We start from the raw sequence: 17,978 nt of genomic DNA on the forward strand, positions 1-17,978 counted from the left end.
TCGATCGATTATATTTAGCATTTGCCCGGAATTGTATGAAAACATCTGAGTGCTGTTGATAGTCATAAAGCTTGGCTTTGTGCAGTGACTAATCCTCCTCCTCCGAGGAGGCCGTGAAAGAGTTAAAGAAATAGTAGAGGCCGGGACACACCTCTTGCTCACTCAGTCACCATTCCAAACACAGACTGAAAAGTGAATGTGAGAAGACGGGGGAGAGGATCAGGGGCGCGCTGGGCTCCGGTGGAAAAGGTAAGGTGCGTTTCGCACGCTCGCTGCCTCTCCAGCTCACGCATTTCAGAGTCGGGCAACTTTTTGGGAACCTGAAATCCTGCGCCAATCTCCGCACTTGGTGGAAATTTGCACTCTATATTCGGCGTTGCCGAATCGCTGTCACTTAAACGCATGAACCTGGAAGATTCACCTGCAGTGGATGTTTGATATCAGATTCACTTCTAAGCATGCTACTAAGTTTAGTTCTCCGGGACGCGTCTTGTTCTATAAAGAGGACTGACCCTTTATTGCGGGGTGAAGGGATCCTTTGTGACCTGCATTGGTAGGCTGTGCGTGTCCAGAGACGCCTTACACCTGTTTCCAGTCTAACCGACTTCCATGAATAAAGTTGGGCTCTGAGTACCAGCAGCATAGATGGAGCTGTTTATTTAAAATGTGAGGCTTTAAAATGTTATTCCCTCTATATAGATCTTTATATCACTAGAGGGGTCTTCATCAGGAGGAAGGAGGTCCTGATTCCTCTATATAGATCTTTGTCACTAGAGGGGTCACCAGCAGGAGGAAGGAGGTCCTGATTCCTCTATATAGATCTTTATATCACTAGAGGGGTCTTCATCAGGAGGAAGGAGGTCCTGATTCCTCTATATAGATCTTTATATCACTAGAGGGGTCACCAGCAGGAGGAAGGAGGTCCTGATTCCTCTATATAGATCTTTATATCACTAGAGGGGTCTTCATCAGGAGGAAGGGGGTCCTGATTCCTCTATATAGATCTTTATATCACTAGAGGGGTCACCGGCAGGAGGAAGGAGGTCCTGATTCCCCTATATAGATCTTTATATCACTAGAGGGGTCACCAGCAGGAGGAAGGGGGTCCTGATTCCTCTATATAGATCTTTATATCACTAGAGGGGTCACCAGCAGGAGGAAGGGGGTCCTGATTCCTCTATAGAGAGCTTTATATCACTAGAGGGGTCTTCATCAGGAGGAAGGGGGTCCTGATTCCTCTATATAGATCTTTATATCACTAGAGGGGTCACCAGCAGGAGGAAGGGGGTCCTGATTCCTCTATAGAGAGCTTTATATCACTAGAGGGGTCTTCATCAGGAGGAAGGAGGTCCTGATTCCTCTATAGAGATCTTTATATCACTAGAGGCGTCACCAGCAGGAGGAAGGGGGTCCTGATTCCTCTATATAGATCTTTGTCACTAGAGGGGTCACCAGCAGGAGGAAGGAGGTCCTGATTCCTCTATATAGATTTTTATATCACTAGAGGGGTCATCAGCAGGAGGAAGGAGGTCCTGATTCCTCTATATATAGATCTTTATATCACTAGAGGGATCACCGGCAGGAGGAAGGAGGTCCTGATTCCTCTATATAGATCTTTGTCACTAGAGGGGTCACCGGCAGGAGGAAGGAGGTCCTGATCCCTCTATATAGATCTTTATATCACTAGAGGGGTCACCGGCAGGAGGAAGGAGGTCCAGATTCCTCTATATAGATCTTTATATCACTAGAGGGGTCACCGGCAGGAGGAAGGAGGTCCAGATTCCTCTAAATAGATCTTTATATCACTAGAGGGGTCACCAGCAGGAGGAAGGAGGTCCTGATCCCTCTATATAGATCTTTATATCACTAGAGGGGTCACCGGCAGGAGAAAGGAGGTCCTGATTCCTCTATATAGATCTTTATATTACTAGAGGGGTCACCAGCAGGAGAAAGGAGGTCCTGATTCCTCTATATAGATCTTTATATCACTAGAGGGGTCTTCATCAGGGGAAGGAGGTCCTGATTCCTCTATATAGATCTTTATATCACTAGAGGGGTCACCGGCAGGAGGAAGGAGGTCCTGATCCCTCTATATAGATCTTATATCACTAGAGGGGTCACCGGCAGGAGGAAGGAGGTCCAGATTCCTCTATATAGATCTTTATATCACTAGAGGGGTCACCGGCAGGAGAAAGGAGGTCCTGATTCCTCTATATAGATCTTTATATTACTAGAGGGGTCACCAGCAGGAGGAAGGAGGTCCTGATTCCTCTATATAGATCCATATATTACTAGAGGGGTCTTCATCAGGGGAAGGAGGTCCTGATTCCTCTATATAGATCTTTATATCACTAGAGGGGTCACCGGCAGGAGGAAGGAGGTCCTGATTTCTCTATATAGATCTTTATATCACTAGAGGGGTCACCGGCAGGAGAAAGGAGGTCCTGATTCCTCTATATAGATCTTTATATTACTAGAGGGGTCACCAGCAGGAGGAAGGAGGTCCCGATTCCTCTATATAGATCTTTATATCACTAGAGGGGTCACCAGCAGGAGGAAGGAGGTCCTGATTTCTCTATATAGATCTTTATATCACTAGAGGGATCACCAGCAGGAGAAAGGAGGTCCTGATTCCTCTATATAGATCTTTATATCACTAGAGGGGTCACCGGCAGGAGAAAGGAGGTCCTGATTCCTCTATATAGATCTTTATATCACTAGAGGGGTCACCGGCAGGAGGAAGGGGGTCCTGATTCCTCTATATAGATCTTTATATCACTAGAGGGGTCACCGGCAGGAGAAAGGAGGTCCTGATTCCTCTATATAGATCTTTATATCACTAGAGGGGTCACCAGCAGGAGGAAGGAGGTCCTGATTCTCTATAGATCTTCAGTTAGACCTCATTTGGAATACTGTGTCCAGTTCCATTGATAGAAGATATTGATGGAAGAAGTTCGGAGATGGACTTTGGGAACTTCATATGTTCATTTTGGAGAAAGGAAAGGTGGGACATAACCAAAATGTTTAAATACAGTGAAACCTTGGCTTGCGAGTAACGCGGTTAACGAGCGTTTCGCAAAACGAGCGCTGTATTTTTTAAAATCCTGACTCGGGTTGGCGAGTGTTGTCTCGAGCAGGATTCAAGCCACAGCGGTGTGCAGTACCACGTTTGGCCTAAGGTGGGGGGGGGCGCCGGATCCGATCGGAAATGCTCGGAAAACCTTGGAAATACTCAGTTCCCGAGCCTGTCCTCGGGCCTTTCCGAGTCTCTCCGGTGCCCCCCCTCACCTCTGGCTTCATGCGGTATTTCATGCCATTGAAGTCAATGCGGAACGAATTATTTTCGTTTCCATTGACTTCTATGGGGAAACTCGCTTTAATATGCAAGTGATTTGGATTACGAGAATTCTCCTGGAAGGGATTATTCTCGTAATCCAAGGTGCCACTGTACATGCGAATAAGGTTCGGGGGGGGGGGGGGGCAGGATTTTCTGTATAAAGTTTAGTTTAACCACCTAAGGACCGGACCAATATGCTGCTAAATGACCCAAGGGGTTTTTACAATTCGGCACTGCGTCGCTTTAACAGACAATTGCACGGTCGTGCGACGTGGCTCCCAAACAAAATTGGCGTCCTTTTTCCCCCACAAATAGAGCTTTCTTTTGGTGGTATTTGATCACCTCTGCGGTTTTTATTTTTTGCACTATAAACAAAAATAGAGCGACAATTTTGAAAAAAATGCAATATTTTTTACTTTTTGCTGTAATAAATATCCCCCAAAAACATATATAAAAACAAAATTTTTCCTCCGTTTAGGCCGATACGTATTCTTCTACCTATTTTTGGTAAAAAAAAACGCAATAAGCGTTTATCGATTGGTTTGCGCAAAATTTATAGCGTTTACAAAATAGGGGATAGTTTTATTATTTTTTACTACTAATGGCGGCGATCAGCGATTTTTTTCGTGACTGCGGCATTATGGCGGACACTTCGGACAATTTTGACACATTTTTGGGACCATTGTCATTTTCACAGCAAAAAATGCATTTAAAAATGCATTGCTTATTGTGAAAATGACAGTTGCAGTTTGGGAGTTAACCACAGGGGGGCGCTGTAGGAGTTGGGGTTCACCTAGTGTGTGTTTACAACTGTAGGGGGGTGTGGCTGTAGGACTGACGTCATCGATCGAGTCTCCCCTATAAAAGGGATCACTCGATCGATGCAGCCGCCACAGTGAAGCATGGGGAAGCCGTGTTTACACGCGGCTCTCCCCGTTCTTCAGCTACGGGGAGCGATCGCGACGGAGCGGCTAGAAACGGCTAGATCGTCCCGGATCGCTCCCCGCGGGAATCCGACCGCCGCATGTAGCGGGGGGGGGGGTCCCGCTCGGACCCCCGACCCACGTCTAGGCAGGGACGTACAGGTACGCCAATGTGCCTGTACGTGCCATTCTGCCGACGTATATCTACATGCGGCGGTCGGGAAGTGGTTAAGGAATCGGGGACATGACCTCCAGCAGCAGAAGGAGGAAAAACCTACCTTTTTGGTATTATTTTCCAGAAACAGTAGTTGAAGCTCGGAATAGACCTCCAGCAGAGGTAGTGAGTCGGTTACTCGGGTGCCATTGATATAAATGGGTTTCGATTTGTTATGCGACTTTGTGTCACAAGTCGCACGACAAGTCGCACTGGTGTGACCGGAGCCTAAATCTGCAGCCGGTGGGGCCGAGCAATGAGACTGAATCCATAGCAGAACGGCGGGCAGGTCTGTGTAGGGAGTTGTGGTTCTGTGTTTATGTTGCCGACGAGGCCTTGCCCTCGGGAGGGGCAGACTGCGTTGTTTGATTCTGGAGGAACTTGTCCAACTCCCCCCCCAATGTCTCTCGTGTTCCAGAAAACTGATAGGAAAGTAATTCTTTTGTTTTGTTTGGCAGGTAGAAGGTGCGAGGAGATTAATCCGCAGATGATTACAGGGTGTGGGAAAATTGATATCCTAGAAAGAGAAAGCTGTGCTGGTTACATAACCTTCTTCATTGCAGACATTGGGAGGTGATGGATTGCAGGTGTTGCCCCTGGAAACGTCCCCACTTTTCAGTATCGACTCCGATTTACATAATCCAGTCCTCCAGGGTGCTACATTGTGTTTCTTAATTTATCATTACATTTCAATTAGGGCATTTTTGCAACATATGCTCATCATTAACCACTTCTGGACCGCCCCACGCCGATGTACTCCGGCAGGGCGGCCCTTCTGTGTGAAATCACGTACCTGTACCTGAGTTCCTGCATGGGGTCTGGGGCTCGTGCACCGCCGGTGGTGACCAGCTCCACCTGTGATTGGACACAGCGGGAGCCAATCAGCGGGTTTCGACGGATGCGATGTCCGCCGGGACCTGCAGCTCCTTCTTAGAAGAGGCAGGACGACGGTCTGCCTATGGGCAGGCTGGGTTGTACTCGAGTCGATCCATCTATGGGCAGGCTGGTTGTACGCAAGGCGGCAGGCTGATTATACTCAAGTCGATCCATCTGTGGGCAGGCTGGTCTTACTCATATTGATCCACCTATGAGCAGGCTGCTTGCATTTAAGTCGATCCTTCAATGGGCAGGCTGATTATACTCAAGTCGATCCATCTGTGGGCAGGCTTGTTTTTACCCCAAGTTAATCCATCTATGGGCAGGCTGATTATAGTCAAGTCAATCTTTCTATGGGCAGGTTGATTGTACCCACGTTGATCTATCTGTGGGAAGGCTGGTTGTAAGCAAGTCGGCAGGCTGATTATACTCAAGTCGATCCATCCATGGGCAGGCTGGTTGTTCCCAAGTTGATCCATCTATGGACAGGCTGGTCATACTCGTATTGATCCATCTATGGACAGGCTGGTCATACTCGTATTGATCCACCTAGGAGCAGGCTGCTTGTACTCAAGTCGACTGGCTGATAGTACCTAAGTCAATACTTCAATAGGCAGGCTGTTTTTTCCCAAGTTGGTCCGTCTATGGGCAGGCTGGTCATACTCGTATTGATCCATCTATGGACAGGCTGGTCATACTCGTATTGATCCACCTAGGAGCAGGCTGCTTGTACTCAAGTCGATCCTTCAATGGGCAGGCTGTTTTTTCCCAAGTTGATCCATCTATGGGCAGGCTGATTATAGTCAAGTCAATCTTTCTATGGGCAGGTTGATTGTACCCAAGTGATCTATCTGTGGGCAGGCTGGTTGTACTGAAGTCGACAGGCTGATTGTACTCAAGTCGATCCTTCAATGGGCAGGCTGGTTTTTCCCAAGTTGATCCATCTATGGGCAGGTTGATTGTACCCAAGTTGATCCATCTATGGGCAGGCTGATTATAGTCAAGTCAATCCTTCAACGGGCAGGCTGGTTTTTCCCAAGTCGATCCCTCTATGGGCAGATTGGTTGTACTCAAGTTGATCCATCGATCGACTTGGGTACCACAAGCATGCGATTATTGCCAGCAGCCAAGGCACGCTGTATTTGTATTGGTAATGCCCACATGCAATGCTGAGCCTATATAATTGAATGAAGTGAAAAACCAATGAATTAAAGGAGCAGGCCGGGCTGGAGAGAAAAGTGCTAGATGATGCTGGACGTCCTCCAGCCAGCAAATGAAGTGGGGCTCTATCTGACTGCCTGCAGCTTCTAGTGCACATTGTGAGAAGCTCGCAGTGTGCAGTGTTATCGGAGGAAGACATTTCAGCACAGGAGAGGATCGGCTACAACTCTGCAAGACTGGAGGGGGGGGGGGGGGGGCGGAGGTCAGAATAAAATAAACAGGAATTTTCGGAGGTCTTGTAAATGATTTGCAATTCCCGGAAAATCCTCCGACACCCAGGAGATGGGGAGAGCCGGTGATTGGCCTGGAGAGGTGACAGATAGAACAGAGGTCTGTTAAGTAAATATTAGGGACGGGGCTAAGTGGTGTTTTGGGTTGGTAAAGGGGGGGGAGAGGGGGGGGGGGGGGATTTTCCGAATTCCTGGAGGGAGACCAGCTGTGTCCAAAACAATCCGAGGAGGAAGACAGAGACCTTCTATAATACAAACATTATCAGGCAGGAGCGTATCTACAGATCATGGGGCCCCACAGAAACATATTAAAGGGGGCATATCTACAATCATGGGGGCCCCATGGCAACATTTTTAAGAGGGGGGGGGGGGCATAACTTCAGATCATGGGGCCCCACAGAAACATTTTTAAAGGGGGGGGCATAGCTACAATCATGGGGCCCCATGGCAACATTTTAAGAGGGGGGGGGCATAACTACAGATCATGGGGGTCTCATGGCAAAAAAATTACAGGGGGGCATAGCTACAGATCATGGGGCCCCACAGCAACATTTATAAGGAGGAGTGTATGTACATATCATGGGGCCCCACAAGAACATTTTTAAGGGTGGGGGGCATAACTACAGATCATGGGGCCCCATGGAAACATTTTAAGGGGGGGGTATAATAACTACAGATCATGGGGCCCCATGGAAACATTTTAAGGGGGGGTATAATAACTACAGATCATGGGGCCCCACTGCAACATTTTTAAGAGGGGGGCATAACTACAGATCATGGGGGTCTCATGGCAAAAAAAATACAGGGGGGCAAAGCTACAGATCATGGGGCCCCACAGCAACATTTATAAGGAGGAGTGTATCTACAGATCATGGGGCCCCACAAGAACATTTTTAAGGAGGGGGGCATAACTACAGATCATGGGGCCCCACGGCAACATTTTTAAGGAGGAGTGTATCTACAGATCATGGGGCCCCACGGCAACATTTTTAAGGAGGAGTGTATCTACAGATCATGGGGCCCCACGGCAACATTTTTAAGGAGGAGTGTATCTACAGATCATGGGGCCCCACAAGAACATTTTTAAGGGGGGGAGCATAACTACAGATCATGGGGCCCCACAGCAACATTTTTAAGGAGGAGTGTATCTACAGATCATGGGGCCCCACAGATTTTTTTTTAAGGGGGGCATAACTACAGATCATGGGGCCCCACAGGAATTTTTTTAAAGATGGGGCATAACTACAGATCATGGGGTTCCACAGAAACATTTATAGGTAGGAGCGTAACTACAGATCAGGGGGCCCCACAGCAACATTTTTAAAGGCGGGGCATAACTTCAGATCATGGGGCCCCACAGCAACATTTTTAAGAGGGGGGGGGGGCATAACTACAGATCCTGGGGGCCCCACAGCAACATTTACTGAGACTCGGGTGATCACAGATCCGAGTAAGGGGCCCCCGGCCACAGTACTCTTCCCAAGAGCCCGCAAACAGTGGGAGGAGTTATGCAAATATCCTTGGTGGGTGTCAGTCTGGAGGATTGGGGGGGGGAGGGGCTCCTATGTATTTACAATGTGATGCTGTAGGTCGGAACAACAGTCAGACTTGGGAGGAGAGGGCTAGATGACGCTGGGCGACACGGCAGATTCCTGGCCTTAACTCAACCGGCTGCGGTCTGTTTTACCCCCCATGCTGGTTGCTAAGAGGTGCCGGACCTTCAGGTTTCTCTCTATAGGCCCCGAGGCAGCAGCTGCTACAAACCTGTTCTGGGAAAAAAATAAAGCCTTAGGCACACCAAAGAGTAAAATGTATCTAAACACAAAAATGTCTCGAGTCACGCTTACCAGTCTATAGATTGCATTTGTTTTCTTTTGTATCCCTTTATTTTCACCTGGTGATCCTGCCAGTAACACACTTCCTGTTCTACCAGTCCACCCGGGGGAAGGCGTGCCAAACTTCCCAGCCTTGAAACAGAATAAAGGCACCCACCCCTATCCCTATAGATAACCATTGCGCCCCGAGCAGGTGCCCTGGGCAGATGTCTATCCTGCCCACCCCTTGTTCCAGCCCTGTGTTCTACAGTGACAACGCTCACTCACCGCACTGTATCTATGGAGGCAGCCATGGTGGTCACATAGGCTGGACCTCCAACATGCCTGCCTTTGCTCATCTCCATTACATGGAGGCGGGGGGGGGGGGGGGAAAAGGAGTTAACCAGGTTGGCTCCAGAGCAACTTTTTTTGTAAAAATCTTAAATGTTGGCAATAAAATTACTTAACCACTTCCATACTGGGCCAATTCTGGCACTCGTCTCCTACATGTAAAAATCAAATACGGTGTGACATAAAAAGTTGCAATGACCGCCATTTTATTCTCTAGGGTCTCTGCTAAAAAGAAAAAAATATATATTTTTTATAATAATATAATTATATATATATATATATATATATATATATATATATATATATATATATATATATATATATATATATATATATATATTAAAAAATATATATATATATTAAAAAATATATAAATATATTTATAATTTTTTTTATTTATTATATTATTTTATTTTATTATAAAAAATAGTTTTTAGCAGAGACCCTAGAGTATAAAATGGCGGCCGTTGCTACTTTTTATGTATCGCTGTATCTGCGCAGCAATTTTTCAAAACTTAAAAAAATTAAAAAAATAAATAAAACAAATGTTTATTGAATAAAAAAAAAAAAACAGTAAAGTTAGCCCAATTTTTTTGTATAATGTGAAAGATGATGTTACGCCGAGTAAATAGATACCCAACATGTCACGCTTAAAAATTGCTCAAACTCGCGGAATGGCGCCAGACTTTGGTACTTAAAAATCTCCATAGGCGACGCTTTAAAATATTTACAGGTTATCGGTTTAGAGTTACAGAGGAGGTCTTGGGCTAGAATTATTGCTCTCGCTCGAACGATTGCGGTGATAATGTGTGCTGCAAACATCGTTTACGTATGTGGGCGCGATGTACGTATGTGTTCGCTTCTGCATGCAGGGGCGGGGGGGGTACTTAATTTTTTTTTTTTTTTTCGTTTTTACACTTTCTCATTAATTTTTTTTATAATTTTTTTTTTTATAATTTTTATTCCTATTACAAGGAATGTAAACATGCTTTGTAATAGGAATAGGGCATGACAGGTCCTCTTTATGGAGAGACATTGGGATAGATTCAGATAGATTAGCGGATCTTTAGATCCGCGTAATCTGATTTACGATCCGCCGGCGCAATTTTGAGAGGCTAGTGCAGTATTCAGAAAGCACTTACCTCGAAACTTGCGCCGGCGGATCGTAAATCCCCCGGCGGAATTCAAATTCCGCGGCTAGGGGGAGTGTAGTATTTTTATCAGGCGCGTCCCCGCGCCGATTTAAATGGGCATGCGCCGTCCGCAAATTTTTCCGGCGTGCATTGCTCCCAATGACGTCGCTAGGACGTCAGTGGTTTCGGCGTGAGCGTAACTTGCGTCCAGCCATATTCTGAATCGACTTAACGCAAACGACGTAAAAATTCAAAACTCGGCGCGGGAACGACAGCCATACTTAACATAGGATACGCCTCCCATAGCAGGGGTAAGTATACGCCGGAAAAAGCCGAACGCAAGCGATGCAAAAAAAAAAGCGACGGGTGGGCGTTCGTTTCTGAATCGGTGGAAATCGGCATTTGCATATTCGTCGCGTAAAAAACCGAAGCGCCACCTAGCGGCCGGCGGGGAATTGCAGCCTAAGATCCGACGGTGTAAGTCACTTACACCTGTCGGATCTAAGGGAGATCTATGCGTAACTGATTCTATGAATCAGTCGCATAGATCCGACCGACGGAACTCAGAGATACGACGGCGTATCAGGAGATACGCCGTCGTATCTCTATCTGAATCTCCCCCAGTGGGTCTATAAGACCCCTCATCTCTCCTCTAGGCAGGAAAGGCTATGATAGATAAAAAAAAAAAAAATCTGGGCTTTTCAGCATCGAGTAAATAGATACCCACAAAAACGATGGTGCCCACAAATCGCCATAGATGACGCTTTAAAAGCCTTTACAGTTGATCAGCTTAGAGTTAACTAGGAGGTCCGGTGCTACAATTATTGTTCTCACTCTGGCGTTCACTTCGATAGGTCGCACTTGAGGTGTGACCGCGGATTACATACGCGTGCGCTCCCTGGGCTTGCATTTGCGCTGGAAGAATGGTAAAACATCCCCATAGACACCCTCCTAAACCTTGTGGACGGCCTTCCCAGAAGAGATGAAGCTGTTATAGCTGCAAAGGGGGCGGGGCCAACTCAATATTGAACCTTACGGACTAAGACTGGGATGCCATTAAAGTTCATGGGCTGGATTCAGATACATTGGCGTATCTGTCCGCCCGGCGTAACGTATCGCGAGTTCTTTATTCAGAAAGAACTTGCGCCGTTAGTTACGGCGGCGTAACGTATTTGTTGCGGCGTAAGGCCACGTAATTCAAATGGGTATGTAGGGGGCGTGTTTTATTTAAATTTGTGTTGACCCTCCCTTTTTTTTACGTTTTATTTGAACTGCGCATGCGCCGTCCATAAAATATCCCAGTGCGCTGCAAGGACGTCATTGCTTTCGACGTGAACGTAAATTACGTCCATCCGTATTCGTGAACGACTTGCGCAAACGACGTAAAATTTCAAAACTCGGCGCGGGAACGACGGCCATACTTAACATAGGATACGCCTCACATAGCAGGGGTAAGTATACGCCGGAAAAAGCCGAACGCAAACAACGTAAAAAAAAAGCGCCAGGCGGTCGTTTGTTTCTGAATCGGCGTAACTCCTCATTTGCATATTCCTCGCGTAATAATACGGAAGCGCCACCTAGCGGCCAGCCTGGAATTGCAGCCTAAGATCCGACGGTGTAAGTCACTTACACTATTCGGATCTTAGGGATATCTATGCGTAACCTGATTCTATGAATCAGGCGCATAGATACGACCGTCCGAACTCAGAGATACGACGGCGTATCAGGAGATACGCCGTCGTATCTCTTTCTGAATCTAGCCCCATGTGTGTAAAGGCAGGTGCCCCAATACTTTTGGTAATGTAGTGTATATGCGGCCCCACGGAAAAATACCCATGGTCTTTGGTGCTCAGTGTTTTGTGGGGGGATGGCAAACTAACGCCACCCCCGCGGGAGATGGACGGGAAGGCGGCGATAAAAGCCCCCGCGGGAGAAGGTTAGTAAGGCTGCAATAAGAGGCCTTGCCTTAGGAGGCAGGGGGAAGGAAGAGCCGGGGGCCGTTGCTTTTCCTCCCGACCAAACAGGAAGTGGGTCCCGAGACCCGATTGTCCAGGGAGTCTTAAGACTCGTTTGGCCAGGATTCAATACAGTAAGACAATAGTGAATATTCGCTAATGTCATACAACTGGGTGGGCTTGGGGCGCAGTGCTCTGTGCCCCAAGCCCACCCTGCTTTGAAGCCAATTAGAGCTTCAGGCTCTAATCATGTGCTTAAAAGAAATAAAAAATCCCATTGCAATCCATGCGACCGGCGTCCTGCATGTAGATTATGGGCCGGGCGCATGGATTACGGAGGCTCCTCAAAGACGGGCCACCATTATGTCATACTTACCTTTTTAAGTGTAATGGTTTTGCACAGACAGCCCTGATCCTCTTCTTGAGTCCCCTCGCCAGTGCTCCTGGCTCCTCCCCTTGCTGAGTGCCCCCATAACAAAACACTCGCTAGGTGGGCACTTGTGTAGGCTCCATCCAATCTATTTCAATCTATTAAAGATATTAATATTCATTTTTCCTTATTCCTTTTTATAGCACCTTGAGTGGCATTGGCTAGAAGTGGCATTGGCTAGAAGTGGCATTGGCTGGCTATAGTAAAAATGAATGTTACTGTTGTACAAAGGCTGCAATGACACAATAAAGTTACACGTTGTTGAAGTCTGGTGTTACATGTCTTCTAAATAATTCAACCAAAGCACCACACAGCTGACGTTGCCTCTCTCCTCTTACTTCCAGGTGCCATCGCGTGGACCAAGATGACGCAACCCACCACCACCACCCATAATCCTCTGAACAGCCCCCCAGTCACCTAAGGACCCCCACTCTGCTGACCCCCGATAATGAATTCTGGGAGGTAAGACTCTCAATGGAACAGGTGAGGTTCTGTATTAAAGGCTGTTGGAAACCAATGAACCTCAAAGAGGCCTTGTAACATAAGATGGCAGATAGACATGTGCAATTCGTTTAGTTCCGAATTTAGTTTTTTAACAAATTTTGACAAATTCGTTGAGTTCCGAATTTTCCGAGTTCCGAATTTTCCGAGTTCCGAATTTTCCAAAAAAGCTAAAAAAAGGAATACGAAAATGGATGAATTTTTCGGCAGTGCACATGTCTAATGACAATAGTTTTAGAGGGCCGTTTACGTCTTGAAGCCATTGTAGCCTATACATGAACTGCTTCTTCATCTTTTTTTTGTCGTTTTCTGGATGAATGTCATTGAAGGTCACACCACCACTCCAGAGAAGACACACACACACTAGTCCTATAAGGATGTAGGGTGTAATTTGAGGCCAATAATCTTATTATTAAAAGATAATTACACAGAGAGTAACTGCTGAGTCAAAGGAGCATTCCTGAGATACCTCGCCTAAGGGGACAATCTCTTTCATCTCGTAGAAGAAGACTTAGAAATTGTTGTCATGACACAATGTACATTACAGTAAAACCTGGGGGGGGGGTGTCATTCTTCAAGTGTATGTATAAGTATAACCGAATTCTATTAGCCAGATTCAGGTATGGCGGCGCATCTTTCAGGCGGCGTATCGTATTTACGCTACGCCGCCATAAGTCAGAGAGGCAAGTGCTGTATTCACAAAGCACTTGCCTCCTAAGTTACGGCGGCGTAGCGTAAATGGGGCCGGCGTAAGCGCGCCTAATTCAAATGAGGATGAGGGGGCGTGTTTATGTAAATGGGTGGTGACCCGACGTGATTGACATTTTTTATGAATGGCGCATGCGCTGTCCATGTACATATCCCAGTGTGCATTGTTCCAAAGTACGCCGCACGGACGTATTGGTTTCGACGTGAACGTAAATTACGTCCAGCCGCATTCACGGATGACTTACGCAAATGACGTAAAAATTTCAAATTTCGAAGCGGGAACGACGGCCATACTTAACATTGACTAGGCCAGCTATTTGTTCGACTAACTTTACGCCGGAAAAAGCCCTACGTAAACAAAGTAAAAAAAATGTGCCGGGCGCACGTACGTTTCTGAATCGGCGTATCTAGTCATTTGCATATTCTACGCCGAACTCAACGGAAGCGCCACCTAGCGGCCAGCCTAAATATTGATACGACAGCGTAGGAGACTTACGCCGCTCGTATCTTAGCCTAATTTAAGCGTATCTGGTTTCCAGACTACGCTTAAATTTAGAACGGCGTAGATTCCGAGTTACGACGGCGTATCTACTGATACGCCGGCGTAAAGCTACCTGTATCTGGCTATATGTTTTTAGTCACGCACTTTTTCACCATGAAAATCGGGTGCAAATAGTGTGTGCGTGTTATATGCTGATACTACAATTTGGGCTGCCTTGGAGGGAACAGGGAGGGCCATCAGATTACATACAGCGAGAATCTCCTGTTTACTCAGCGGCCTCTGTAATAGGAAGTCTTGTCTCCTGGGCCGGTATTGGACCAGTGTTCTGTCTATCATAGAAGCCGGTCCAGGAGGCGGGACTTTGTATGAAAGAGGCCGCAGAATAAACAGGAGTTTCTCTCTGTATGTAATCTGATGGTGCTAATCCCGCCCCCCCCCCGTCCCCCGTCCCCTCCGAGGATGCAGTAATCTGAGGTGAGGCTGCAGATGGGCATTGATCAGACTGCATTGCTCGGCAATGATGAGGCTGCAGATGGGCATTGATCAAGCTGCAATGATGGGCACTTGTGAGGCTGCAAATGGGCATTGGTCAAGCTGCATTGCTGGGCAATGATGAGGCTGCAGATGGGCATTGATCAGGTTGATCACCACTGACTGCATATATAATTTGAGGAATAGTTAAGAGCCAAAAAAAATAAAATATGTCCCCGGATTTCATTTAAAAAATCGGGTCACCTTGGGTTAAGGAAAATGGAAATAAACAATTCGGCATGACGCAGAGTCCTCCCACGTAGTGTTTGTGGGGTTGAATTTAGTTTGGAGCATTCAGATAATAATTATTTAAATTATTTTCAGAAAAAGAAGATGCGGATTGCCTAGATATGTTCCCGTCCACCGGATGGTTGATGACCTTAATAGTCTTGACCGGAGCTTTGACGCGGTGCCAGTTGGCTTGTGATGTCAGCACAGATGGAAATATGGTCACCTGCAAAGGACGGGGCCTTGTAGGAGTCCCTCAAAACCTCTCAGAGAACCTGGAATACCTGGATCTATCATATAACGTCATTTCAGAAATAGAGGCCGATGACTTTTTACGATATCCCAAGCTACAAATTCTAAACCTGAGCTACAACAATATATCATACATAGAAAACGGAACATTTCAGTATAACTTATTTATAAGGAACTTGAGTTTGTTCAATAACTCTCTCATGGAGATTCCTCATTCTTCCTTGGAAAATCTCAGATATTTGCAGATCCTTGACTTGTCCAACAACTTCTATGAACGAGCCACTCTTGAGGATGTCTTCAGCTCTCTGGTGAATCTTAAAGATTTGTCTGTAGGAGGTCCTCTCATCTCCAACATCTTAAAAGATGACTTTGCTTCTATGGAAAATATTAGTCTCATAAGGTTTGCTTTGAAATCCAAGTCTAGCTTGGACTATTATGAACCCGGGGCCTTCTCATTTCTGAACATGCAGAATTTGTGGCTGGACGTTGCTATTGACAAAAACGCAACACTACTAGGCGATATGTTGAAGGATTTGACAAACAAATCCTTAAATAGCCTCCGATTTCGAAACTTGTTTGAGTTGTCTTATTATGTGGGCATAGAAGATATATTTTCTCATCTACCATATATTGGATTAAGACACCTGGTCTTCTACAGAGGGAAATTCAATGAGAACCTCCTACGTCTAGTCTTGCAGAATGTCCAGAGAGCGTTGATAAAGAATCTTTATCTGATTTCCATTGATTTTGCCCGTTCTCCAAATGCTAAAAAATCTGAAGTCACCATCAACAATTTATATTTGGATAACCTGCTCATACAGGATGTCACCAACCCAGATATACTCCGATTTGATTGGACGTTCACTTGGTTCAACAAGGTAACCAACCTCAGTATCATTAATGTGAACTTCAACTTTGTTCCTTGCGATGCTTGGGGCCAGATGACCAATGTGGTCAAGCTAGATATATCGGACAACCGTCTCCTGGCCACCTACCTGTTCAACCTGTTGTGTAAAGATAACATTTTACCCAATATTGAGATATTTAATGCCAGCAACAATATAATGCGCAGTCTGAAGACCATCTCTTTGTTGACTGCTCAGTGGCCAAAGCTCACCTACCTTGACCTTAGGTCAAACAACCTTGGGAGTCTCAACGAATCTTGTGTGTGGACATCTAGCCTCAAAGTTCTTATTTTAAGAGATAATTTGCTCAAGTATGAAGTGTTCCAGTGTCTACCTACCACAGTGGAGTACTTAGACCTGTCCAACTCCCATCTTGACCGATTAAACATGAATTACTTTGACATGGCCACCAGTTTGACACAACTCATTCTCAGCAACAATAAAATCAAGTTTATAACGTCCAGTTGGAATAGTCCCAACCTTCAAGTGTTGGCACTGGAAGGCAATTCTTTTGGAGTTATCGATAAGGGTTCTTTTCAAGACTTGCCCCAGCTGAAACTTTTGACAGCGGGCAACAATCCTTACCACTGTACGTGCGACCTTTATGCCTTCTTTACAGACACTCTTAAAGTGGGGTCTTTGGTTCTGGATGACTGGCCTGATTATTATTACTGCTTTCACCCCCCGCATTTATTGGACACTAGAATTGAATATTTCCAACCAGGATTACTGGAATGTAATGTTGGATTGGTGGTGGCCATATCTGTATCGGTGACAGCTTTTGTCGTCATTGTCTGCATGTTGCTGTGTTGGAGATACGATGCACCATGGTACATCAGAACAACTTGCCAAATAATCCAAATGAAATATCGATCACAGAAGTCTGACCAGAGCAGAATCTATGACTATCATGCCTTCATCTCTTACAGCTATTCAGATGCTGATTGGGTAAGAGGGGTTCTCCTCCCTCATCTGGAGAACTCCAACCCACCCTACAAAGTATGTATCCACGAGAGAGACTTCCAACCAGGGAAATGGATCATCGATAACATAATCGAGAACATTGAGAACAGCCACAAGATCATCTTCATTCTGTCACACAACTTTGTCAACAGCGAGTGGTGTAACTACGAGCTGTACTTTGCCCACCAAAGGGCCATTGGCCACGCATTTGAGGATGTCATCCTGGTGGTCAAGGAAAGTGTTAGCATGGAAGATCTGCCAAAAAGATTCCACAGGTTACGGAAAATCCTTAGGACAAAAACCTATTTAGAGTGGCCTGTGGAGGAAAACAGACAACCCTTCTTTTGGGTCCAGCTCAAGAGCATCTTAGGAAAGGGCGACTCAAGCCTTGTAGGTAAAGAAAGCTTATCCCTGGTGAATGATGCTATCGTAGGGCAGGAGAGCAACTCAGAGGAAATGGTATTATCTACAGAGGACAGCAATGTGAATTCAGCTGAAAACCAGACTTAGAAACCGTGTTCTTGTATTTTACAATGTCATTGTTCTAAATCGGGGGTCTCAAACTGGCGGCCCTCCAGCTGTTGCGAAACTACAAGTCCCATGAGGCATTGCAGGACTGACAGTTACAAGCATGACTCCCACAGGCAAAGGCATGATGGGACTTGTAGTTTCCCAACAGCTGGAGGGCCACCAGTTTGAGGCCCCTTTTCTAAATGCTGTCTATAATTATATGTAAATATTACTCAATGGAGGCAAACTTGCCTCTTGTACTTACTGTGAAAGCTTTTTTTTTTTTACATATGATCAACAAGTGTATGACCAAGAACAGAGTTCATATAGTACAACCCCCACCCAAACCTTTTGGGGTTTAGGATAGACATATGCATTAGTTTTCGTCCGAATT

The 17,978-nt window shown here is 46.0% G+C and overlaps 1 protein-coding gene across 2 annotated transcripts; it reads left to right on the forward strand.

Moving 5' to 3' along the window:
- The first annotated feature begins 175 nt into the window (after positions 1-175).
- LOC120920459 (toll-like receptor 2) lies at positions 176-17,698 on the forward strand. Of its 2 annotated transcripts, none has more exons than XM_040332568.1 (3): positions 176-249; positions 12,829-12,967; positions 15,051-17,698. In XM_040332568.1, exon 3 carries the CDS (start codon positions 15,077-15,079, stop codon positions 17,582-17,584), a length of 2,508 nt encoding a protein of 835 aa, XP_040188502.1. In that variant the 5' UTR covers positions 176-249; positions 12,829-12,967; positions 15,051-15,076; the 3' UTR covers positions 17,585-17,698. The 2 variants fall into 2 exon arrangements, with proteins under 2 accessions (XP_040188502.1, XP_040188503.1); XM_040332569.1 differs by having other exon boundaries at positions 12,829-12,946.
- Positions 17,699-17,978: the final 280 nt, after the last annotated feature.

The sequence above is a fragment of the Rana temporaria genome, chromosome 13 (genome assembly GCF_905171775.1).
Source record: "Rana temporaria chromosome 13, aRanTem1.1, whole genome shotgun sequence".
Lineage (NCBI taxonomy): Eukaryota > Metazoa > Chordata > Amphibia > Anura > Ranidae > Rana > Rana temporaria.

Excerpts from the sequence above, each read along its gene's own strand:
- LOC120920459 (XM_040332568.1), top strand. The coding sequence starts at position 15,077 with ATGTTCCCGTCCACCGGATGGTTGATGACCTTAATAGTCTTGACCGGA.